This window comes from Bacillus rossius, chromosome 16 (assembly GCF_032445375.1).
Source record: "Bacillus rossius redtenbacheri isolate Brsri chromosome 16, Brsri_v3, whole genome shotgun sequence".
NCBI classification, from domain to species: Eukaryota; Metazoa; Arthropoda; class Insecta; order Phasmatodea; family Bacillidae; genus Bacillus; species Bacillus rossius.
The window spans coordinates 12,281,872-12,304,041 of record NC_086343.1 but is presented as its reverse complement, the minus strand read 5'-3'; the positions used below and the strand labels follow the sequence as shown (position 1 = coordinate 12,304,041).

Genomic DNA, 22,170 nt, shown 5'->3' with positions numbered 1-22,170 from the left:
CAATCATAGTGAAAGTAAAAGCAGGAGTAATTTAGTTTTATATTTCTTATTTACAAATTTTTTAAAGCTTTAAAAATACATTAAATGTGTATTAGTAGCTACGTTTTGTTTGTTGTAGTTGGTAATATTTCTCATTGTTGTCATATTGTCATTCTGATTATTTTCGTCTGCATTGTTGTTGCTTGTCGTAAATCTTGAATTTTGTTATCGATTCGATCGCGTACACAAATCTTTGTGCCATTTCTCGGATAGTGACATTATTAAATACTACGTGAAAGCAATAATGTTTGTGTGATTTTCGTTCCTACAAATACAAGTGAACATGGTTCTCACCAAAGAATACAGGATATGCATGCCACTGTCCGTGGAAGAGGTAAACCTGAAAGGCTTTATAACAACATTCATAAACTACTTTGTCGGTGTATTGTTTATGTACGCCTTGCTTATTGTAATTGCTCACGTGTACATTTTTCGTAGATTTTTTTTTGGAAAATGTAACTTCGCATCGGCACTCGTAATAAAATTGTTTCGTTTGTGTGATGCCTCTTCGGCACTTGAACGCCAAGTTCCTGGGCCCAGCTTTTTCTTGCATGGTTCTACTCACTACCATCTATCACTGAAATTAAATTCCATCCTTTCTTCACAATGAGGTGATTGGATGATTATTGTTGTAAGTTTTATACAAGGATATAATTCCGATATATATATATATATATATATATATATATATATATATATATATATATATATAATGTGTGTGTGCGAAATAAGAAAGAATTAGGATTGTTGGTTTAAAAAAAAAAATCTTTTTATTCGACTTTATTCCACTTCGATCATAAATAATTATTATAGTCAAAAAAAATTTTTATGTACAGGTTCCAACTTACTAAATTAAAACAGCAAGCACCATGTACCACAGGATCAAGCCATCAGGATCATGCTGTCAGGACCACCTCATCTTCAAATCTATAGAACGCCCTTGATCGACGGTGTGGGAATGTTTCAGTACCAGATCGGCCAGCTGTACATGATAGCGCGTCACAGCCACGAGCAGACGGACTCCGGGGAAGGCGTGGAGGTGGTTCAGAACGTGGCCTGCGAGGATCCCGAGCACGGGAAGGGGCAGTTCACGGAGAAGAGAATCCACCTGTCCAGGTTAAGTACTCTGTAGGTCGGGCCGTAAATGTGTAGTCACCTACCTTCTGGGAAATAAGGTCAATAGTTAGGTCAAGTTGGTTACATTATTATTTGTAAATTACAATTTTAACAACAATTAAAATATTAATATAGATAATATAAGATGATCAACATTTCACTTAGGCTGTGTCCGAATTCAAGTACCTACCCAGTTGTGTACTTGCGTCCTCGTGTACTTTACATGCCCTTGCGGTATACTTGCCAAGTATGATTATGAAAATCCACCGTAATTTGATTGTAAGCATTACAAAACATCTGATCCGAGGATAATTTATCAGGAAAGTAATTTCTTAAGATAAATGAGCAATTAAGTTCAAGGTTGGCTTAAAATTTTGGTTGAAAGGGTTAATTTTTCAAATTATCATTGTGGGGAGGGGGGGGGGTTTCCTCCACAAAATTAAACAGCACAGGGCCCCGCAAAGTCCAGGACTGCCACTGATGCTGAGGTAGGTGGGTGTGGTAAGTGCTTGTCTCGTGGTACTCAGGACCCCTGTGTGACTGCTGCGAGTCTGGACTAGGTATGCTGGGGGCTAAACCGGTACTTACCTGTGGTAGTCCCACCTACAACTGACCAAATCGATCTTCACAACTACCGAATCAATTATGATACATTGATATTGATTCAATGATTTTATAATCGTTATGAATCTATAACGTACAGGTTAATTTTACAAATCCAAAAATGTTAATCTTTTATCACTGACTCGTAAAATGCTTTGATGTTCTTTAAAACTGTAATAAATGGGTCTTTTCCTCTTAGCTGTGTTCGCTGCATGAATTCGACTGAGTAAAATGTCAGGAATTCCCTTTTTGTTCCTCTTCTCTTTTTGTTGCCCCATTTCGCCTAGCCCCACAATCTTTCAATTGTTTGAGTGTATTTTAGCATTTGCAGATCCACAAAGTTGTAACTGTGATACACAGTATAATGTATATAACCATCATGCCAAATGTTTCTATTTGCACTCCAACAATCATTTTACAATTATAGAGCCGGGTCTAATTTTTTTTACAAATTAGTGGCAAAATAGTGTTATGAAATCTGTTTGGAACAAGCGTTAAAAAACATTCATTAGTCTCTCAGCAATTCCCGCCAAAGACCCACTGTTCAGGTAACACTCTACCGGTGTTATTTTTTCTTTTGGACTTCAAGGTTTCATCAATTTCTATGTAGAGGCCATTTCCTCTGATTAAAATTTCTTCCTGTTGCATTTGCCACATGCAAACCTCACGCGTATAATTGCTGTAGTCAATGAAAGCCTCAGTACACTTGTTCAACTCTTTATTACAATTAGTGGAGAGGGGGGCACATTTCAACATGGGGCACCTTTCAACAGCTTGAATTTTATACCGATGGAGCATTGTTTTGATTGGTTAATGGGAAACTAATCAAGTTCCACAACAGAACAACAGCTAGCAATAGATTTCCCTCCATTTCTTTTCATAAGTGCTTTGTGATTCAGTAAACACTGTTTTATGTGTTGCAAAGTAAAAAGTGATTATTGTTTTCAGCACTGCATTTTAGAGTCTCTACTTTGATGGATGTAAGTAGGATTTATTTACCCAATTAAATAAGAAATTCTGCATCTAAAAATAATATGAACATCTTTAAAAACAGTTTCTAAAAGTAGTAACATTACTATAACTTCAATGATTGCTCATGGGGCAGATATCAACAAACTACTGGGGGTAGATTTCAACAGTGTTGAAATGTACCCCCTTACATGTATATGGTTCATTTAAGCAATAACATAGGACTATTACAGCCTTTTTGTTGAGTTCAATATGCCTAGGCCCTTAATAAAATGGCTGAGTCAAATGCTAAATGCCTAAAATAAGTTAACTATCATTAAAATATTAGGCATGTGTATGTAATGTTTAATACTTATACCTTTTGTTTTCTCAGTATTCCAACTCAATATTATAATAAAATATCAAAATTAGGGTTAAACAATAATGGATTAACTGTGTGTTTACATTATAACTAAATTGACCATTTAAATCAAAACTGAAAATTGCAGAAAATGATTGGCGATTATCAAATCCTGGCAAAACCGTAACCATTCATAACCTAGCTGCTTTGATGAACACAGCATATAGCTACTGCTTCATTTAGTCCTAAAACATTACAGCAGCTTTTTAAGCAACATGTACTTGGCAAGTGTCTCGTCTTAAGACGATTCTGCTGTTTCAAACTTCACACCAGAAAAATCAAAACACTGTGAAAGAAACACAAGTAGACCTGAAGGAATTCTGACACCTGAAGATGTTTGGCCTTTTCCAAAAGCAGAACCAAGAAGAAAAATTGGAGGAAGAAAGAAAAAGAAGTAATCAATACTTACTGGAAAAAAACAGAGTTGAAGAGGAAACAATGAAAAGGTTAGAAAAGAAGTCAAGATTAGGCACGAAGAAAATTTAATTAGAGGAAATAATCAAAACTGGAAAAAACAAGCCTGCAAGAAAATGTTTCAATGATGAATCTTGTGATAGTGAAGGTAGTGAAATTCTTTTGCAAGACGAGTCTGATTGTAAAGATATATAGATCAACTTTTGATTTCCACATCAGAGTTTGAAGAAAAATTTATATTTGGAAAATAATGATACAGTAATTCAAATAAATGATTTCGTGCTAGTTTATTTTGCAGGAAAGAAGTACAAAGTCCTATTTGTAGGGCAAGTAGAAGACCAAGAAGAAAACAATTACAATGTTAGACTCATGCAAAGGAATGAAGACTCGTAGAAATTTTATTTCCCTGAAAAAGATGATACTATTACATTGTTGACAGAAGTGACATTATGAAACTCCCGCAGCCAACCATGAGTGAAGGAACATCTCGAGCCATTTCTTCTATGGCATTTACTGTAAACTTACCTTCAGTTAACAAGAAAATAATGTAAAACATAAATGTTATGCTTGAAGTGAATAAGATGATTTAACCATATCTATTAATTTTATTTATATTTTTTATTTTGTTGCATTTGTATATTGTTATACATATATTAGCTTATTTGACTTATTCTAATTAATGTTTTATTAATTTGAAAGTAAAAACAAATATTATTTATTTGTTGAAAGGTACCCCACCACCTGTTGAAATGTGCCCCATGGTAGGGGTACAATTCAACAAAGGTAAGCGGTTCATAAAATATAAAATATAACCTCATAGTTGAGATAAGAGACTGCAGTAAAAATTAACAAGCTGCTCAACATACTATTAAAACTAATAATGCTAATTACCAAGATAAAAAATAAAATGTTTAATTTAAAAAAATTATACAATAAAATTTGTTGAAATGTGCCCCCCTCTCCCCTACAATACTTTATTCGTCAGTTATTTTGAACAACATCTCCAATAATAATTTATATCCCTCCAGCCAGTTTCCTTTCTGAACACTGCATTCACAACATTTCATTGAGCATCTCCATTTTATGACTTTTAGATTTTGTGGTTATTAATGCAGAAATTGTTGGAAGGACTTATCCCAGAGTGCTGAAAAAAAATCACTGCTTGTGTTTTATCTGTAATAAGTCCACACAATTTTCTAAAATTAAAAATTTCACTCATTGTCACTGAAATACAGAAACAAGCAACACCACGACATTCAGAACTACGGATTGTAATGTCATCAATAAAAACCGCGATAATCAAATGGGAGGGAATATAGATGTGCCGAAGTATCAATATATTTTTAAGGTGGGAATATAACATATAAGTACTGCCAAACCTTTGTTAAGCTGGGCTTCATGGTTAGAAGGAAATCCTTTGCTTGGAACTGACTCGCAGATCCAACTCAGGGTTTCCTCAGACAGGAAAAATTTGGAAAACTCGGGGGAATCCAAAAAGTTTCTTCAAAACCTAAAAAAACAGGGAAATTGTTAATATCTAAATACAAAAGAGCACTAGGAATATTTCTTACTATGCAAGATCTCAAATGCCTCAAAACCGAATGTATTTTACCTATAAATTCATTTGCAGCTAGTAGTTCCTATCCAATATTAACTAAAATTAATTAAAAAACAACTAACTGTGTATTAATTTGAAGTAAAATCATCCGTCCTTAGTTTAATCATAATCATAATGTCTCATTTTAAAGTTTGAGCAAAGAAATATTTTCGTAATCTTTATCAGACAGGCAGTATTATTGGTTACGTAGTGTCCATCAAAACAATAGTGCAAACTGTATATTCTGCAGAAAACTGACTGTAGTCAAATTTTTGTTTATGTTTGCTGAGAAGTGTTTTTATAATAATTTATTATTTTATTATATCTGTTATTTGACCACGTAGACTGGTGAGTCAGAACGAAATTAGGCAGACCCTCACAGAACCAAATAGTGCAGACTTGGTATGGCCCGGTTACATATAAACTGTTATAAAAATGTCAGTCATTGTAACGATGCTGGTGTGTGTATCTACACGTAGCTTGCCAAGCAATACGTGGTTCACGTATTCTGAACGGATGTAGCGCTTGAAGAAAAATGTCACGCCCAAGAATATTTTTCAACCTCCTTGGTAAAATCCCACTGATAACATATTCCCATCCCCTTCTTCCACTTAACATCCTGCTAATCTCACGCATCTCGCAACTACGCTGACAACTGAAGAAGTTTGGCTTGCACTGTATATATATATATATATATATATCATGTTGCCTTGGCGAGTGAAGGACTGTGTATGGATGAACCAGATGTGATAACTTTGCAAGTGCATGGTGAAACTCATCAGTAGAGACCTGCAAAATTCGCGGATTCATTGACCTCTAGGATAGACTCCACAGTCCTTTAAATACTCGCGGAAATGACACCTGTTCATTGGCTACTGACGCGTGAGACGTCTCAACTAGGTTGACCGTAATTCGGCACTTTCTTGGTTTAGTGTTTCCCATTGGCTCACAGTTCCCCAGATAAAATGTGGGCCAATCACAGAAGCGGTACGAAGGTATAGTTGTTTTGATGCTATCCTATCGCGAAATGAATCCGCGAATTTTGCATGTCTCTACTCATCATTGTCATCTGTGGTCAACTATTTTTTTTTTCCCCAGCCGCCTGCCGTACTGGGTCCAGTCTCTCATTCCTAAGGTGTTTTACGTGACAGAGAAGGCGTGGAACTATTATCCCTACACCGTGACAGGTATTGTGAGAATATTGTTTCTTACCTAGCTCGTTTGATAAAGGTTTATGACTTCTGTTATTACTTTGTAAGCATGTTGCACTGTTTTATGACCTGACAAAAGCTTATATGAAGCTTTAGTAAGTGTCTCATTGCAGTTATAATATGTATGGTGTCCACAAATTGATAGTTGTATACTCATTTTTCTTAACTCTCCTTGACCTTACTAAGGACAATTTAACCTTTTGCTGTCTCCTTACCAGCAATTCAGTGATTGTACATTCCGGAAAAAAAAAAATTTACATTTTACTATCTCCTATTACAGCTCCAAACCAAACACATGTCATTTTGAAAATGGTTCAACGTGTAGGTTTTCTCGATATTATTTTTCTTGCTAGAAGCCATTGTGATTGTTTAAAAATTCTGTTAAGTTTACTATACACATATACATATAAATATTTTATTGATGTTTAGTAGCCAGTTAGGGATTTAATGAAAATCCAGGTTAATCAGAAAACTCCCCTGATAAGTTGGCTAAAAATTTCCAATTGAAGGCATAGACAGACAGACTTTAACAGTTTTATGTAAATGATATAACACTATGTTTGAATATATATACTGTATAGAAGTCGCCAGCCCAGTTTAAAATTTCTAATACGGTTTGAGGTAGTTGGTTAATTCACCGCCGCAATCGCCACCATCTCTAGGGCATCGACTTGTGGTGGTCCCTAGCGGACAAGTGTCGAACTCTTCAAACACCCCTTCCCCACCCTCCCTCAAACACGCGTTGTCCTCCACCCACCCTCTACCAAACCTCTCATCCCTACAGTTTTGTGACGCACAAACTCCCGTTGAACGACCTTGAGCTGCAGTGAATGATGGAAGAGGGGTGCGGGGAATGACAGCGGGCGACAGTGCTGCGCTCTAACGTGTAAATAACAACCTAAGACGATACAGGGCGTTACGGCAGCGCACTGCAGCGGTGAAGTTCCCAAGCTGCTCATCATACGCTCCTGAAAAACGTAGAGTAAATCCTATCCACTCGCGACTTCTATACAGTATATATATTCAAAGACACTACTGATTTTGAGGTTTTTCTTAGAATCAATTGAATCTGATGAATTCTGGATCAAAATCAACCCAATAAATTTAGGAATGATGGGCAATCGCAGACTTATAAAAAAAACTTAGTCAATTTTATAACTTTTTTTTTAATCAAATAGTTTTCCATCCCATTCCTTCACTGAAATTTCATTATTTGTGGCTAATTTGATTCAGAGTGGAACATGGGTACATAGGTAGCTGTCGAGGTGAGAAGTTGTTTTCTCAAACCACCGCATTGAATAGCACTTAATACGTGAATACTCAACCCACAAATTCTGTCTTTCATAATACAATCCATGCATTTTTTTTATTTCATAAATAATATAGAAATTGTCATCTAATGTATCTAACTGTTTGTTAAGAGTATTTGCTGAAGTTTGCCACAGCCATTGCAAACTGAGATTTTGTCATAAGTAGGAGGATGCCTTAAGCATGTTTTCCTGTCACTTTTATGTAAAATTATTGTAGTTGTTTTTTAAATTTTAGTTTTTCTGCTTTTGTTATTAGGGTAAGTTTTTAATGTTATGCTTAGGTACTTTTTTTGAAAAAGGTGATCTAACCAAGAAAATCATTATTTTTTCTGTATCTGCAACTAACACTATGTCATTTTTCTGTGGGGTATTATGATATTACAAACAGAATTTACCAGTGAATTATTATTTTTTGGACTAATTTTATGTTAGATGTGTGCAGTAATTTCTATTTTCTATTAAAGTACATTTGTGTTCCAATCTTATACAGGAAGTCTTTGGAGGGTGGGTTACAAAATAATTCTAAAAGTAATGATGAAATGAAAATGAAATAACCAACTTTGTATGTGACACCAAGCCTTAATGACTCTTTTTGTTTCCTTATTTTCATGTCTGATGTTTGGTCCGGAACAGAGTACACAGTGAGTATTTTTATAAGTCACTCTTCAGTTTGTAATTGGTGCTTGATTGATGTTTCGGTACGCAGTTTGTGTCAGGAGTAATAGTCCAGGTGTTAGTTTAATATTTAAGAATTGCATTTATTCAGCACACTGTTTAGAATTATTTTTTTTAAATTCTTATAGAATTTTGTGAAAGGAATTAATTAAATAGAACAAAATTAACCATCACAGAAAAAATCCAAATATTCAGCTGAACAAAACAAATACTCAAATCATAGTAAAAAGCTTGATATGCATGTAAATGAAGACAACTGATATCATATAGGCTATATTTGTGTCTGTATTATTATTATTTTTTTACTTTCATGCTTGTACTTTTTGTATATTTAACATTTAACGTGGTAACTGTAATCTTTTTTCGTTATCGCTTATCAGGCTTCGTGTGTTTGACTGTTCTGTGTTTGTTGTGTTGGCCAGAGCTATGACATGTAGTCAGTAACTTTGTCCTCATTAGTTTTTCATTGTTTTATTACTCGTTGGGTTGTTTTCCCTGTTGGTTTGTTTGGTTGTACTGACTTCATTCATTCCAAGCGAGAGTGGTAGGCATGCTTTTGGCAACCAAGTGTTGAGGCCGAACAATGTAGCCACACCCCTACTAAGCTACAATTTCAGAAAGGTCAAGGATGTGGAAAGCCAAGAATTCATAATTTTTTAACCTGTAGTAGCTGTGACTGAAATGAGGGTCACAGTGAACCAAAAAGGTTTCTTTTAGTGACAGACTCACTGCCTGCTAGAGCAGTTCCCTACTTAAGCCAGAATTACAATAGTCCATTGCCTTTGTCTGTTCATCATTCATTTGTCATTTACTTGACCTGCAGCCAATCATATGGCCTGAAAAATTCCATCCATTCGTCTGTCAAAAGTTTATAAACTTTATACTTTTGACGAATGGACGGATGAAATTATAACCTCCAAATGGTTGCTCGCAAGGGTTTTGCGTGTCGTATTTTATAGTACAAATTTTTGAAGTATGTTTACTAATTTAGATGCTTACATAGTTATTTTTAAAATATTTTTGAACCAATTATAAAGTTTGCGTTTTTGAAACAAAAAAAAATCAGATTCACAGAAGTGTAATTAATTACGCATGGTAACTCTGGAAATGTTCAAATAAATACCAGTGTGAAAAATTTAAATTTAAATTAGCTATAAGTGCATAGCTTACATGATTGTCAAACTAATCTAATTATACAAGAGAAATTTCCTCCAAAATTTAAGTTTTCTCTTCAGTTGGTAGCATGACGGACAAATGGAGTGTTGCAAATCACTCTGCGCTGATGGATGGATGGGCGACAGACAGATGCAACGAGCTATTGTAATTCCGGCTTTGAGTGGGAGAGATAGGAACGAAAAGATGTCATCTTGCTTTCAACAGGTTTTAGGCCATAACAATTTTCTGTCGTTTGATCTTCAAAATTTGGCGTTGACAAAGCATCGTTAATATTTTAATGGAATTCTTGAAAGTTAGCGGTGACTGTCTGCTATAAATAGTTTACCCAATGTGTTAAGTTTTTAATCCATTTTCGAGAATGACTACAACTCTAATAGACACTACATTAAAGTATTTGTAAATTGTGTGATCTCTGCTTTAGCGAAGGCAAGATTTCAATTTCAAACTTAAAAATATTGTTATTGCATGACAAACAGTTGAAACCAATGTGGCGTGTTGGGGTTATAATCTCACCCCTCTGCCTTCTTAACTGTGCTTAATTAGTAAGAATGCCTGACTGTTTTTGGACTTTAATAATTTAATTATTTTACTTATGATGTGCTCCTCCACCATGTTGAATCGATGTGAAGACTGGAGTTTGAGACACTATGTATACAAGAAAATGATAAGCACATCTGCTTGAGAGAGCATTAATAGATGTATTTTATCAATTTTGAATTTAGTTAAAATGTGAGAGAATTTAAACTTCCTCAATGCATGTGATTGCTGTGTATCTAAAATTATGCATTAATTTTTGTTTTTCGTTAAGTATTTAGGAATTCTCTTTTTTTTTTGTTTCAGTGTTCGTTCTTGCCAAAATTCAACATATCAATCAAGACCAAATATGAGAACAATAATGGAAGCACTGATAATGTAAGTAACTTGAAGTGTCTTTATTAGAAGTTTTTTTTGTTCACTTTATGTAGAAATTTACAGTTGGCTTTTAAGTAAGAAAAAACTAATTGTTTTTATATGTTGTCAGTTTAAACAGTTGTAAGATAGGACACATTGAGTTGCCATTTTAAAAGTTTTTGACTCGAGTGACTTTGAGAAGGTGATTTTATAATGTTCAGATTAGCTGGGGGTTTATTCGTTTATTCTAAGTTACCCGGAAAGGAGTTTCAAGTCGTAAAATAACGATTAGCGGACAATTTCTTGTGTTTGGCATTCTAAACTACATGTGATTTCTCGATTCTCACTGGCTGCCAATCGGGAGAGCCCGATTGCTTCTAGACTCTCAGAACCTGACTTCACAATCAGCAGTTTACTTTCAAACATGGTGGTTTGGATGCGTGGTGGCAACAGTTATGTAAAGCTGGGTAATCACTCATTCACTGTTTAGGTGTTCTTACATTGTTTTTAAGTAAATTGAAATACTTTTACGTCATTATTGTTTAACTACCTATTATTTTAATACATAGGTTACGACTAAGTATTATATGATTTTCCCGACCATTTCATGTAAGGTAGTAGGTAATGGAGAAGTCAGTTGGATTGTGGAACGGAGTCTCAAAGGCTATGAGGCAAAATTTATGTTTAAAAATGCAGGGTAGGCTTGATACTAAGCGCATATTTATTTAATTTAATCTTTTTGAAGCTTATTCTTTTACTGTTTCAATGTTTTATGTACAATTTTACCTAGTATCTGTAAAAAAAAATACCATGTTAAATATTAATAGACACATAAAAATGATAATTGAGAGATTTAATTTAGCAAAACGTTCCTAGTGTAAACTGCACAAGATTTTTTTGTAAGACGAATACCATTTTGCACTAATTAAAATTCACACTTGTAGATACATACAAAAAATTATCTGTATACAATGGGAAACTTCACTCTAAATTTCCCTTGTTTCATGCTAATCAACGACACTACTTTTCTTTCATTTGTGACACTGTATTAGAAATAAAATATGCTTTTCCACAATTTTACAGTATTTTACATTTTTGCAAACGTAGAAATTATATAAATAGCTATGGTTTGGGTATAAACTATAAAGATTTAACAGTTGTTTAGTGTCGTAGTATTGTTTGTCTCGAATGCCCAGGAAGTGGAGACAGAATAGAAGGGTTGGGAAATTGTTGGACCCAAACATTGCAGAGAGAACGAATCCTCATACTGATAGAGCACTTACAACAATAGCATTTCAAACACTTATTGGTAAAACTGATATTTTTCCAATTGGCGAGCAAGCAGTATGTCTGAATTTATATTGATAGCTTACGATAGAATAAACGAGAAACTTAGAATTAACCCCCTGAAATGAACAGTATATAAGTATTGGCTAGACCATGTAAAACGGCTTTGCTGTTTGTTTCAGTGTCTGAACCTGCCACCGGAAGTTGTTAGTGAACGAGAAGTCGACTACATTGACATTGCCTATGATGAAGTTAGCCCAAAGAATTACAAAGAGGATGAGGTAACAGTTATTTTGTTACACATGTTGAAAAATTTTCAACACATTTGATTAGTTGATGGTTGAATCAGCTCTATACCTATATCCAGAGTGCCATGTGCAGAAATGAGAATGACCATTTACGTAGTTAGTTTCATGGAAACTAAGTTTTATCAATAGTGTATCATAGTAAAATTTTTTTATTTGACTATTTGTAAAAAATAATTACAAATGTACTGATTTTAATTGTCATTCAAAATATCTAGTAGCTTTATTGGTAATTTTTTGATCATTATTGTCTAGATGTGAAACATTCATAATTTTACCATAAACATTTAAATCACCTTGATATTGATTTTGTTCTTTTATTCATTACTAATGATTAATGGTTGGTAGGACTTGATCTGATTAACTATGCCAGTTTTTTTAAAAATAAATTTGTCTTCATAGATTTAGCAAAACATTTATTTTTTAAGTGCTATATCAGTTTGCTTGATCAGTAAAAAACAGTAATATGTAATGCAGATAGTTGGTAGAATTATTCTGTGCACATCCCTAGTAAGAATGTTTCATATACCGGTAGTTTTATGTGTCAACATGGAAAAACAGAAGTTGGGGAAGGAATCTTCTGTGGCTTGTTTTAAGTCTCGTTCTCACATACCATGTTCATTATTTCATGTCCTTTACCTGTAAATTAAGTCAATTGCACCATTGCATTCTCTGTTTCCTGAACAGATATTTATGAAATGATATCCAATAGCTGTAAAAAGTATTGATAGGTCGAATCGGAATTTTCTAAAATCCGAATCTTGAATTTGAATCTTAAAGATGATCTCAATGTACCCCTGAAATCTGAATTTAGATCTCAATAAAATAATTACAAGAAATGAATAATATTAACTATGGTGTCGACTCATTCAATCCTTTAAAGATGTATTTCTTACACTAATCCAGAATGAATACATATTTTAACTTTATTTATATAATTACATGTTGAAAGTACACTAACTTGGGGAATGGTAACAGGATAGGTATGAAGAAGAAAAAAAAATTGACCTAGTAAACTTAGAGGTTATCAGTGTTGAATTTTTTTATTTACTCTATTTCCTCTAATATTCATTTTCAAATATTTTTCCTCAAATACCGAATCTTTTGACTACGAAATATTTGATGGTATTTCAGAATTTTAGGATTTCATTGGGCCATCCCTTGTAAGAAGTCATGAAAGTATATGTAATTATGAAAATATGTGTCATCTTTTACAGCTCAAAATGATATTAAGTAAATATTTGGTGAGAAAATTTGCGACGTAGCAACAAAAATGCTAGAGAGTGCCATCGGAATAAATGTTCAGTAAAACAACCAACTCTGCGTGTGACACCAAGCCTCAAGGAACCGTTGGAGACTTGAATAATGACTGCTGGAGCAGGATCGGAACCGGGTTCTCCGGAGTGCCGGCCCACACCGTGCCGTCTCGCTCTGCTCGTGTGCCTCATCCTTCCCGGGGTCTCCGGAGGGTCATGGGCGTGAACACACTACACAGTGCTGGCCTGTGCGTTGGCTGATGGAGATGTTTCTCAGGGCATCTAAATGAGGCTGGGTGGAAGAGACATTATTTCATAACTGATTCATCACTGTCTTACGTTGAGAAAGTTTGAAAACTGAAAGAGCTGCCCGGTGATAAGTCTTTGTACTTTTTGGTAAGTATGCGAGTCATGTACCTAAGTTTATAGCTGTGCAGAGCTCAAGAGGAAAACAACGCGTTATTATTACATGCATGCTGATTAATCTTACAAACCACAGCCACTAGACGAATGTGTTTTTTTGAGCTCTCGGAGGGTCTCGAGCGAGCGCTGGGTGTTGCCGTGCCCGCAGGACGTGAGGTTCTTCCAGTCGAAGAAGACGATGCGCGGGCCGCTGGTGGAGGGCTGGCGCGACACCGTGCAGCCCGTGATGTGCTCCTACAAGCTGGTGCGGGTCTCCTTCGAGCTGTGGGGGCTGCAGTCCAAGGCGGAGGACATGACACACCGGGTGAGCCAGCCTCGTGTCCGCAGCTCTCAAGTCCTCACTCGGACTTTGTAGCCTGTGGTCTGGTTTGTGTGGGAGGGAACACATGGTCGATTTTGGTGCTTTGCAACTTGTTCGGCTCTGCTACAACGCTGTGTTGTCGCGTGGACGGTGGAAGAAGTGTGGGATGGCTGGACTTGCCACACTCCTGGCACTCTGGGATGCGGAAGCACGCAGCCTGGTGAAGGGAGAGGGGCGGGGTTTCAGCAGGGGAATTGAACGTGGGGAGGAAAAAAAAAATTAGTTAGAAATATGTAGGAAGTGTGTTGTTACATTCACTCAGTGACGCACATAAAAGTGGAACGCCTTGAGACCGTTGGTAATAGGAGTAATACGGAGGGTTCGGGCTTAAAACGTCAAATACCTGCTTTGCAAAATGAGCTCTATTCCTTTTCGTGATAAAAATTCACAGATGGCCCTTGGAGTTGTTTCATTTGGAGAGGCAGCGAAGGGGAAAAAAATTATCCATCATTGAAATTAGGGGAATTAATTGAGAGTGTTAGCGGTTAATTACAATTAGAGACATGAAGGATGAAAGTGTTTTACCGGTCTTTGGGAAAGCATGAAAACCTCTTAAACAAACGAGGTTATTAGCAGGTATTTCACGTAAACAGGCTCTACTTGTGGTTCACATTAGTTCACAAGGGAGAAAATAAAAATGCATAAATTTTACACTGGCTCCTATTTATTGTAAAAAGTGTCTTGAAAAATGTTTGGTTCGTAGATTATTAAGATTATTTAAACTTTATTTGGGTTAAACATCTCTTCGGCAATGTGATCATCAGTGATTACGGCAGCACAGACCAAGGAAATTAGGAAAGTAATTGGTAGGGACAAGATTATATGGTGAATTATGATTAAACCGAAGAATACTGTAAACACTGGTATGCGAGTTAATACACCATTTACAACCAAAATGTAAATAAAAACATGAAATCAATCAGCTATTTGATAAAGCTTAACTCATACTACAAAAATTATATCTTTTAATACGGTAAAGTCATTGAATGTATCATGAATTTTGTACCAAAATTTATAAACTAAATGGACTGGAAAAAAATTAAATTTACACATTTTTAGATTAATGATTTCAACACATTTTTAAAACACACAAAGATTTGCCAAAATATTTTATTTTTATTTTTTTGAATAGTACTGTTCTAGACATGCTTAATACTAATGAATTTACTGTATAAGTGCATCATGTATCAGTCAGAATAAGAATATTTTAGTGAAATTATTAATAAATGTTTTAGTTAAATATTTTAAGAATAAAGTCAGTGTATTAAAATAATACTGAAATCACTTGTTTTAAAACCGAAGTTGGCCTAAAAATGCAACCATAAGATCTTATTCCTATTAACTGGCCATCACTGGTCTATAGTATGGATATGGAACAATCCCAGCAATTTTGAGGTGTGATTTCGAGAAGCCAGGAAAATCCGAAATCAGTATGTTTTACAAGTTTTTCAAGATTTGCTAATACACCAAGATTATTCTTCTGGATTCATACTCAAAGAAAGTGAACTTAGTATTCGGAAAGTATACGTGTATAGGCCACGGTAAATTGACGCAGATCCCTGGATAATTTATAACCAGCGAGCGTTGTTCATAAATTTAAGGTGAATGTATTTAAGAGTGTATCGGAACTGGAAGGCGAGGCCAGTTGTCTGACGGTCGGCGTGGGCGGTGCGCCGTGTTGGCAGACGGTGCGCGAGATCCTGCTCCTCGGGCACAGGCAGGCGTTCGCGTGGATCGACGAGTGGCACGGCATGACGCTGGAGGACGTTCGCGCCTACGAGGGCGAGATGCAGAAGGAGACCAACACCAAGGTGGGCGTGTCCGCGGAGGCCCCGGCCCCCGCGGAGGGGGAGGAGGCGGCGGCGGCGGGCAGCCGCGGGGGGGAGGCCCTGCCCCTCGAGGCCGGCCGCGACGAAGTGGTCCCCGCCTCGCCCGGCGCCCCTGCCTCCCCCAAGTCCCCCAAGTCGTGGTTCTCCTGGTCCTAGTTCCGCCCTCGGCCGCTCCCGCGACTCCTGTGTTCTCGCGAGACCGACAGCGTCGGAAGGAAAAATGATTGTGTTTATTGGTAACTCTTCACTACCGCTGTTATCTCAATGTATGTTTCTAACAAGATTATAATAAACAGTTGCACCTTTTTTTTTTTCCCCTTCTCTTTTATCGAATGTTGACCTTTGTAAATCTTGCATTTATTTAATGTTGTGCGGAGAGTGTCAGAGAGAGCTCCACCGGTTTGTTTAATTTTGGAATACTATAAATGCTGTTGATATCGGCACACTCACACGTTTGTGAGCAAAAAAAAATTTTTTGAATCAAGCATGAATTTAGAAGGGGTACAGGGCACCTTAAACTTATTTTTGGACACATGGTGTTGAAAAGAGAGGTTGTGGCAGCCCCCAACAAGAATGGTGGTGTGTATTAGTTTTTTTGGATCAGTGTTGTGAATGACTGTGATTCTGAGCTTCACTGCCCTTGGCTAAGATATGCATAGAAGAAAAATATATTTTTTAAGAAAATTAAAAAAATTTTCTGTTATCAGTGGCTGCTGGTGAAGGGTTGCAATGGCATGCTGGGTTTGCTCACTGTTGTACTTTTCGCATCTTGCACCCAGAACCAGTTAACAACTCTTAAGTCGGAGGATGATAGCAGACTTAACAATGACAATGCATGATGAAAGTAGTGTGTAGTAGAATACTGAACTGTGTTTCAGTGGTGGTTACATCGGCTAGAAATTAATCCAGTACTGTCCAGAGCAAATAGCAGCATCTCACTAGTCGCCGTCAAGCTTACTGCTATGTTGTTACTTGCATAGGCAAGTAAGGCAGATAAACTGGCAGAACGAGTGTGTGCTTAAGGAAAATACATGCTTATCACCTCATATCTCAGCTCTTTCTTGTAATTAATTTCTAAATTTGTGCTTGTTTCGAACCCAGCCATTTCGTCCACCGATGCTCTCAAGTTGTGTGTCGCTCAAGTGCCGCGTATTTTTTTAAAGAGCTCTTGTGATATATCAGAGAGGTTATATTTAAAATAATTTATTTTAAGGATCAGAAATGTTAATGCAATACTCGTTATTGAAAGCAGAGTCGTGTGTATTCAGTGGAGCGATTCAATTTGTGTTCTCAGCTGCCATGTTAATTCTGGGTTATCTGTCGGTGATTTCAGCAATAACTTAAATGTACAGTGATTGCTGTAGTATCATTTCCTAGTGTTGTTTGTTGGTGTGGATAACTTGTTAAGGTTTTTGATGAGAATTTGTTTTTCTTTTATAAATATTTTGCAAAATTGTTATTTCTTGTCGGAGTCTCATGCAGCATGAGAAACAAATATATTTTCGGGAGATGAATAACTAAATACATAAGGAAAGAAGGTATAGATGTTTCACTATTTAAGCAATACTCTGTTCTGGCAGTAAATTAAGTTGCAATGTGCCAGATCAGATTAGTTGTGTTCTTTCCTTTGCAGATATTATTGTAACATATTACAGGTTTACTCTATCAATTTAATAATGTGTTAATTAGTTAATATTTTTAATAACATAACGGAGCCTTTATAGTTTCAGCATACTTAACATGTATATGTGAACAAACCACCAACACACAAAATTATCTGTACGATCTCTTATAGGGAATATTTTGACCAAATTATAAATTAGATTCATAGATTTCTAAATGCCAGAGATAGTTATTTTGTGTACATTTTTACTTATAGTCATGATTAAAATAACTGTAATAATAATTGTCTATAGTTTTAGATGTTGGGGTATCATAAATTGGCAAGATGATATTAGTTAGTGAGACTTCAGAATGCTTCTACTTAATGATAAAAAGAGCAATAATATAATATTAAATGTTAGTGATAAGCTATTATTAGAGACAAGATTTTATGTTGAATTGCGATAAAACCGAAATAACACTGAAAAGCATGTCAAAAAAACCGCATAACAAATTAATGCAAGGTTATTAACCATATAGCACTGAAATGCAAGTTATATACCTACCAAACTTAATTCAAGTCATTTAAAATAAAGTTATCTTTTAATGTTTGAAATTTAAAAAAATAAATATTTACCATTGTTGTAAGTTTTGAATCTCTCCCTGCAAATTTCAATTCGTAATGGAGTTCTTCGTAAATTCAAACATCTCTCTTTTGAACAGTGTATTTCCTTAATGTTAAAATTTGAACAAAATTTTGAAATAATTGAGTGTTTGGTAAACCCAAGTTTATGTAAATATAATAGTACTACTACTATTTATATTCTTCAGTGGATTTATTTGAGACTGTTCATTGCAAAAAGACATACATAGTTGGTGGTTATGATCTCAGTATTGTATAGCAGTATGTAATATTTTTTAATGTATTAGTCGAATAATGATTTATATATAAATTCGAAAAAAATTTGCACAAAGCACAGTATTTGTATAATTTGTTGCATACTTATTATGATAGAGTGTGGTTGTTTGTCATAATTGCCAAAAAAAGAAACCATTTGCTGTTTGTAAATATTGTTAGATTTGAAATCATACTTATACGTTTAATGTTTTCTTTCCTTTTTTTCCATTTATTTCTAGTGCCATCATACTTAAAGCAGGCTAACATTTAATAAGGTTATATCTTAGCAAGGACCCTATGATTAAAGGGTTCAAAAACTGTCATTTGGCCTTCAGTAATATTTCACTCTGTAATTTCATTTTGACTGCTTCTTACTTAATTAATTTAGTCATTAAATTTAACTAGGTATATCTGGTTCTGGTACTAATGTCACCTTGTCATGCAATTAAATGTGTTTTCTTAGGTTCCGGTAGCAGATTGTGTTCACAACTATTGTCAGGGCCATAGAAAGGATTTTGTGAAGGAGGGAGTCCAGTACAGCAACTGTATAATTTTTTATGAGTAAGTTTTCGTTAGAATTGAATTTTAAAAGAAAATTGACTGTCACACATCTCAGGGAACAGGAGACATTTAGAACACCAATGGAACACACAAAAATTTATCTAATAATTTTGAATTATATATTGTTTGATGATTTTGTTGAAGAAAGTCATGAATACATATATATATTAATGTAATTAAATAAATGAAACATAGGTCAAGTTTGTATGAAAGACATGCTTACAGTAACACATGTGCAAACCATTTAAAAATTACAGTAATCCTTCTAACAAAATCTCTCTGTAACCTTATGTGGCTAAGTTGCTTTCATCTTCTTTATTCTGTGTGAACTTTTTTTTTTAATCCAGAAAGGGAGGGGTTGTGACTGTTCGACTTCAACCCTGGCTACGTCATGGCCGTTATGGCAACAAATCTTCTTAAAAAAAAAGGAAAATGATGTATAACACTAGCACAGCTACAATAATATTTCATTACAAGTTTTTTAAATTATTTAATTTTAGTATTGCATTATATAGCATGGTTTTTTTGTTTGTTTTTTATTCCTAGCAGTAAGGAAAATTTTAAGTAATGACCTATGCGACAATTTTTACCATTGCTGCTAGCAGTATAAAAATTTATTGATAAGTTTTTATCTTTTAGCTGTGATACCTGAAGATGCTCGACAATGTTTTAATTACGTATAAATTTTCTAAGTGGCATTGCAAAGTAAATGTCTTGCAGGGAAAACAGTACTTGAATTTTTTTTTATTACATTTGCATGTTGTAAGGCTGGGGATATTTGGTATAAATAGCAGTGTTTGCAGCGTTGACATTTAGACCTGGGTATGCAGTACAGTAAAGGCTCTTAAATGTGGCAGTTTGGGACCATGGCAAAACCGGATTAGCAAATTTGCCAGATGATTATTTAACTTATTTATTTTGGTGACATTCCACCAGCAGTTTGGAAACTTTTGAGTTGGGCACAACTTGCATAAAGGATTACATGAATATGAGAGGAAAAGCACAAATACATTAGCATAGAACATAAAAATAACAGTATTTATGGATAATAAGTGATTATATTGAAGTTTTAAAATTACAAAGAATTTTATTATTTTTATTATATTTATTTATGGTTTAATTTTTTTTAATATAGCGTGAGCATAATTTTAGTGGGAGTGCTAAAATATACAACAGGATATTATCCAAAAAAAAGTTTTAATATACTGCTATATGGCAAGGCAAAATAAACATGAATGTTACTGTTAAAAAAAGGCTCTGATGTGTTGCGTCCATGAAAAAATGCCAAAAATATAACCCTAAAAATTCTGAATGCCATCAACGCCAATTACGGAGTGTGTGGAATGAAAGAATGCCAAATTGAAGGGTGTCTTCTGTGTAAAGGAATACCAGCAGTGTATGTAAGGGGGAGGGAGGCATATGGGTGTAATTCCCCACTCCTCTCAAAATCCTAAAAAAATATATCATCCCGCCTTACGAAAGGAAAAAATTTAAAAAGCAAATGGTGGGTTAAGAGGTTTTATCCCCCCTCCCCCTTAAATTAATTTCTGCATAGTCTCCTGACGAATACTGTGAGTGTTAAGAATCGGATAAATAATGAAATTATATACAAATGTATATGAATGTACTTATTTTGCAACTGTGATCTGTATTCAACTTCTTATTGTGTAGCAACCACGTGGTGTTTCTCCCAGGATATTTTGCCTGGTAACATAAATGTCCACCATGTAGTTAAAATATGTCCACGAATGTACAAACTATAAATTGTTACTGCACAGTATTATTTTCTGAGTAGTACAAAATTTTTAACGTACCTACCTATTTGTTCAAATGTGGCACAATAATTTTTCACAGTTATGTGTTGTAATAGCTTATAGAACAATGGCGGATGCAGGGGCGGGGTTTAGAGGGGATAGGATTATTCCACCCCTCCTCTTCCCGAAGTTGTGAGAAAAAATTTTAGTATGTTACAACAATTGCTACAAAAAAATTTCTGTATCCGCCACTGGATATAACTGAGCAATGTCTCTTGTTTTGCAAAACTGGATTACGGTTAGTGTGTAGTTTAAATGCACAATCTTGAGAATGCTCTTTTTCTCGTTATAGGAGCACATGACGTGCAACCTCTTTTGATGACACATGATGTGGGGACGTTTGCGATTGGATGGTCCCGTGCGACAAGAGCTTACGTAACGCTTTGCAATGCCGTAATTATTCTTTTAGCTGTGTTCACTTTTAGTTATTTTAATCTAGTATCGTTTAAAATTCATGTTTTGTATCAGTGTGGCAAAAATTAATTGTAATGTCATGGATCGAGATTGTATATTGATGTTCGAGATGGAAGAGTGTTAATTGTACTGTTGGTGTATTGTAAACATGTACTGATGGACATTAAAGTTCTGTAGACAAACAAGCTAAAAAGTTTATTTAATTTATAAATATTGACTTCACTATTCATCTTCTGTAGCTGTAGCTATTTTCTACTAAAAAAATTCCTTATGTAATGTCTTATGATCTTAAAGGCAAATATTAAATATTTGTCAGTCCTAGCATATTTTGAAAGCATGAATTAGTTTTTCCAAAACCTTGTAAAACTCAGGTTTTTAAATTTATGGGGAATATTAACTTTTTTGATTTTAAATATGATATTTATTTAAAAAAAAAAGGGTCTTAAATTAAGGCTACATACAAATAGTTAACCCAAAACTGTAAATCACATGATTTTATGCTTTCAGTACTTGCTAGGAATGACATAAATATATAATTTTAAGTTCATAAAAAAATATTAATTACGGCCCTTTTTTAGTAGAGAAAAAACCTTTTGTAAATATTAAATATTCTTATATTATGAATTTATTTAAAGTCCTGTGCAAAAACACAAAATATTAGAACCAAAATAATTTAGGAGACTACTCCCTTAATGTACACTAAGGTTAAGTGTTCAGACATCTCACCTCCCACCAAGACAGTCCAGGTTTGATTCCTGGTGAAGTTAGATTTTTCACAGTTGGAAAACTTGGTGGACATTTTGGAGAGTCTGTGTTCTCATCTCGTCAATCCTCGAAAAGGATTGTTTTACTCGCCTTCTCTTTTGCGCTCTAAGGTTTACGTGATCCGTTTTCGTGATTGTGTGGAAAGGGCCTAAGGTCGCCACGGTAACAGGTAAAGTTCTATGGAGCAAGGCTGTAGCAGGATTTTGTTGATAAAATAACTCACTAACATGAAGCTGCTTCTTGCACAGTTAAAA

The 22,170-nt window shown here is 35.0% G+C and overlaps 1 protein-coding gene across 1 annotated transcript; it reads left to right on the top strand.

Moving 5' to 3' along the window:
• The first annotated feature begins 139 nt into the window (after nucleotides 1–139).
• On the top strand, nucleotides 140–21,336 carry LOC134540389 (cytoplasmic phosphatidylinositol transfer protein 1). Its single transcript, XM_063383089.1, has 8 exons — nucleotides 140–373; nucleotides 1,007–1,155; nucleotides 6,237–6,325; nucleotides 8,293–8,300; nucleotides 10,351–10,422; nucleotides 11,871–11,969; nucleotides 13,821–13,976; nucleotides 15,719–21,336. Exons 1-8 carry the CDS (start codon nucleotides 323–325, stop codon nucleotides 16,016–16,018), a joined length of 924 nt encoding a protein of 307 aa, XP_063239159.1. The 5' UTR covers nucleotides 140–322; the 3' UTR covers nucleotides 16,019–21,336.
• Nucleotides 21,337–22,170: the final 834 nt, after the last annotated feature.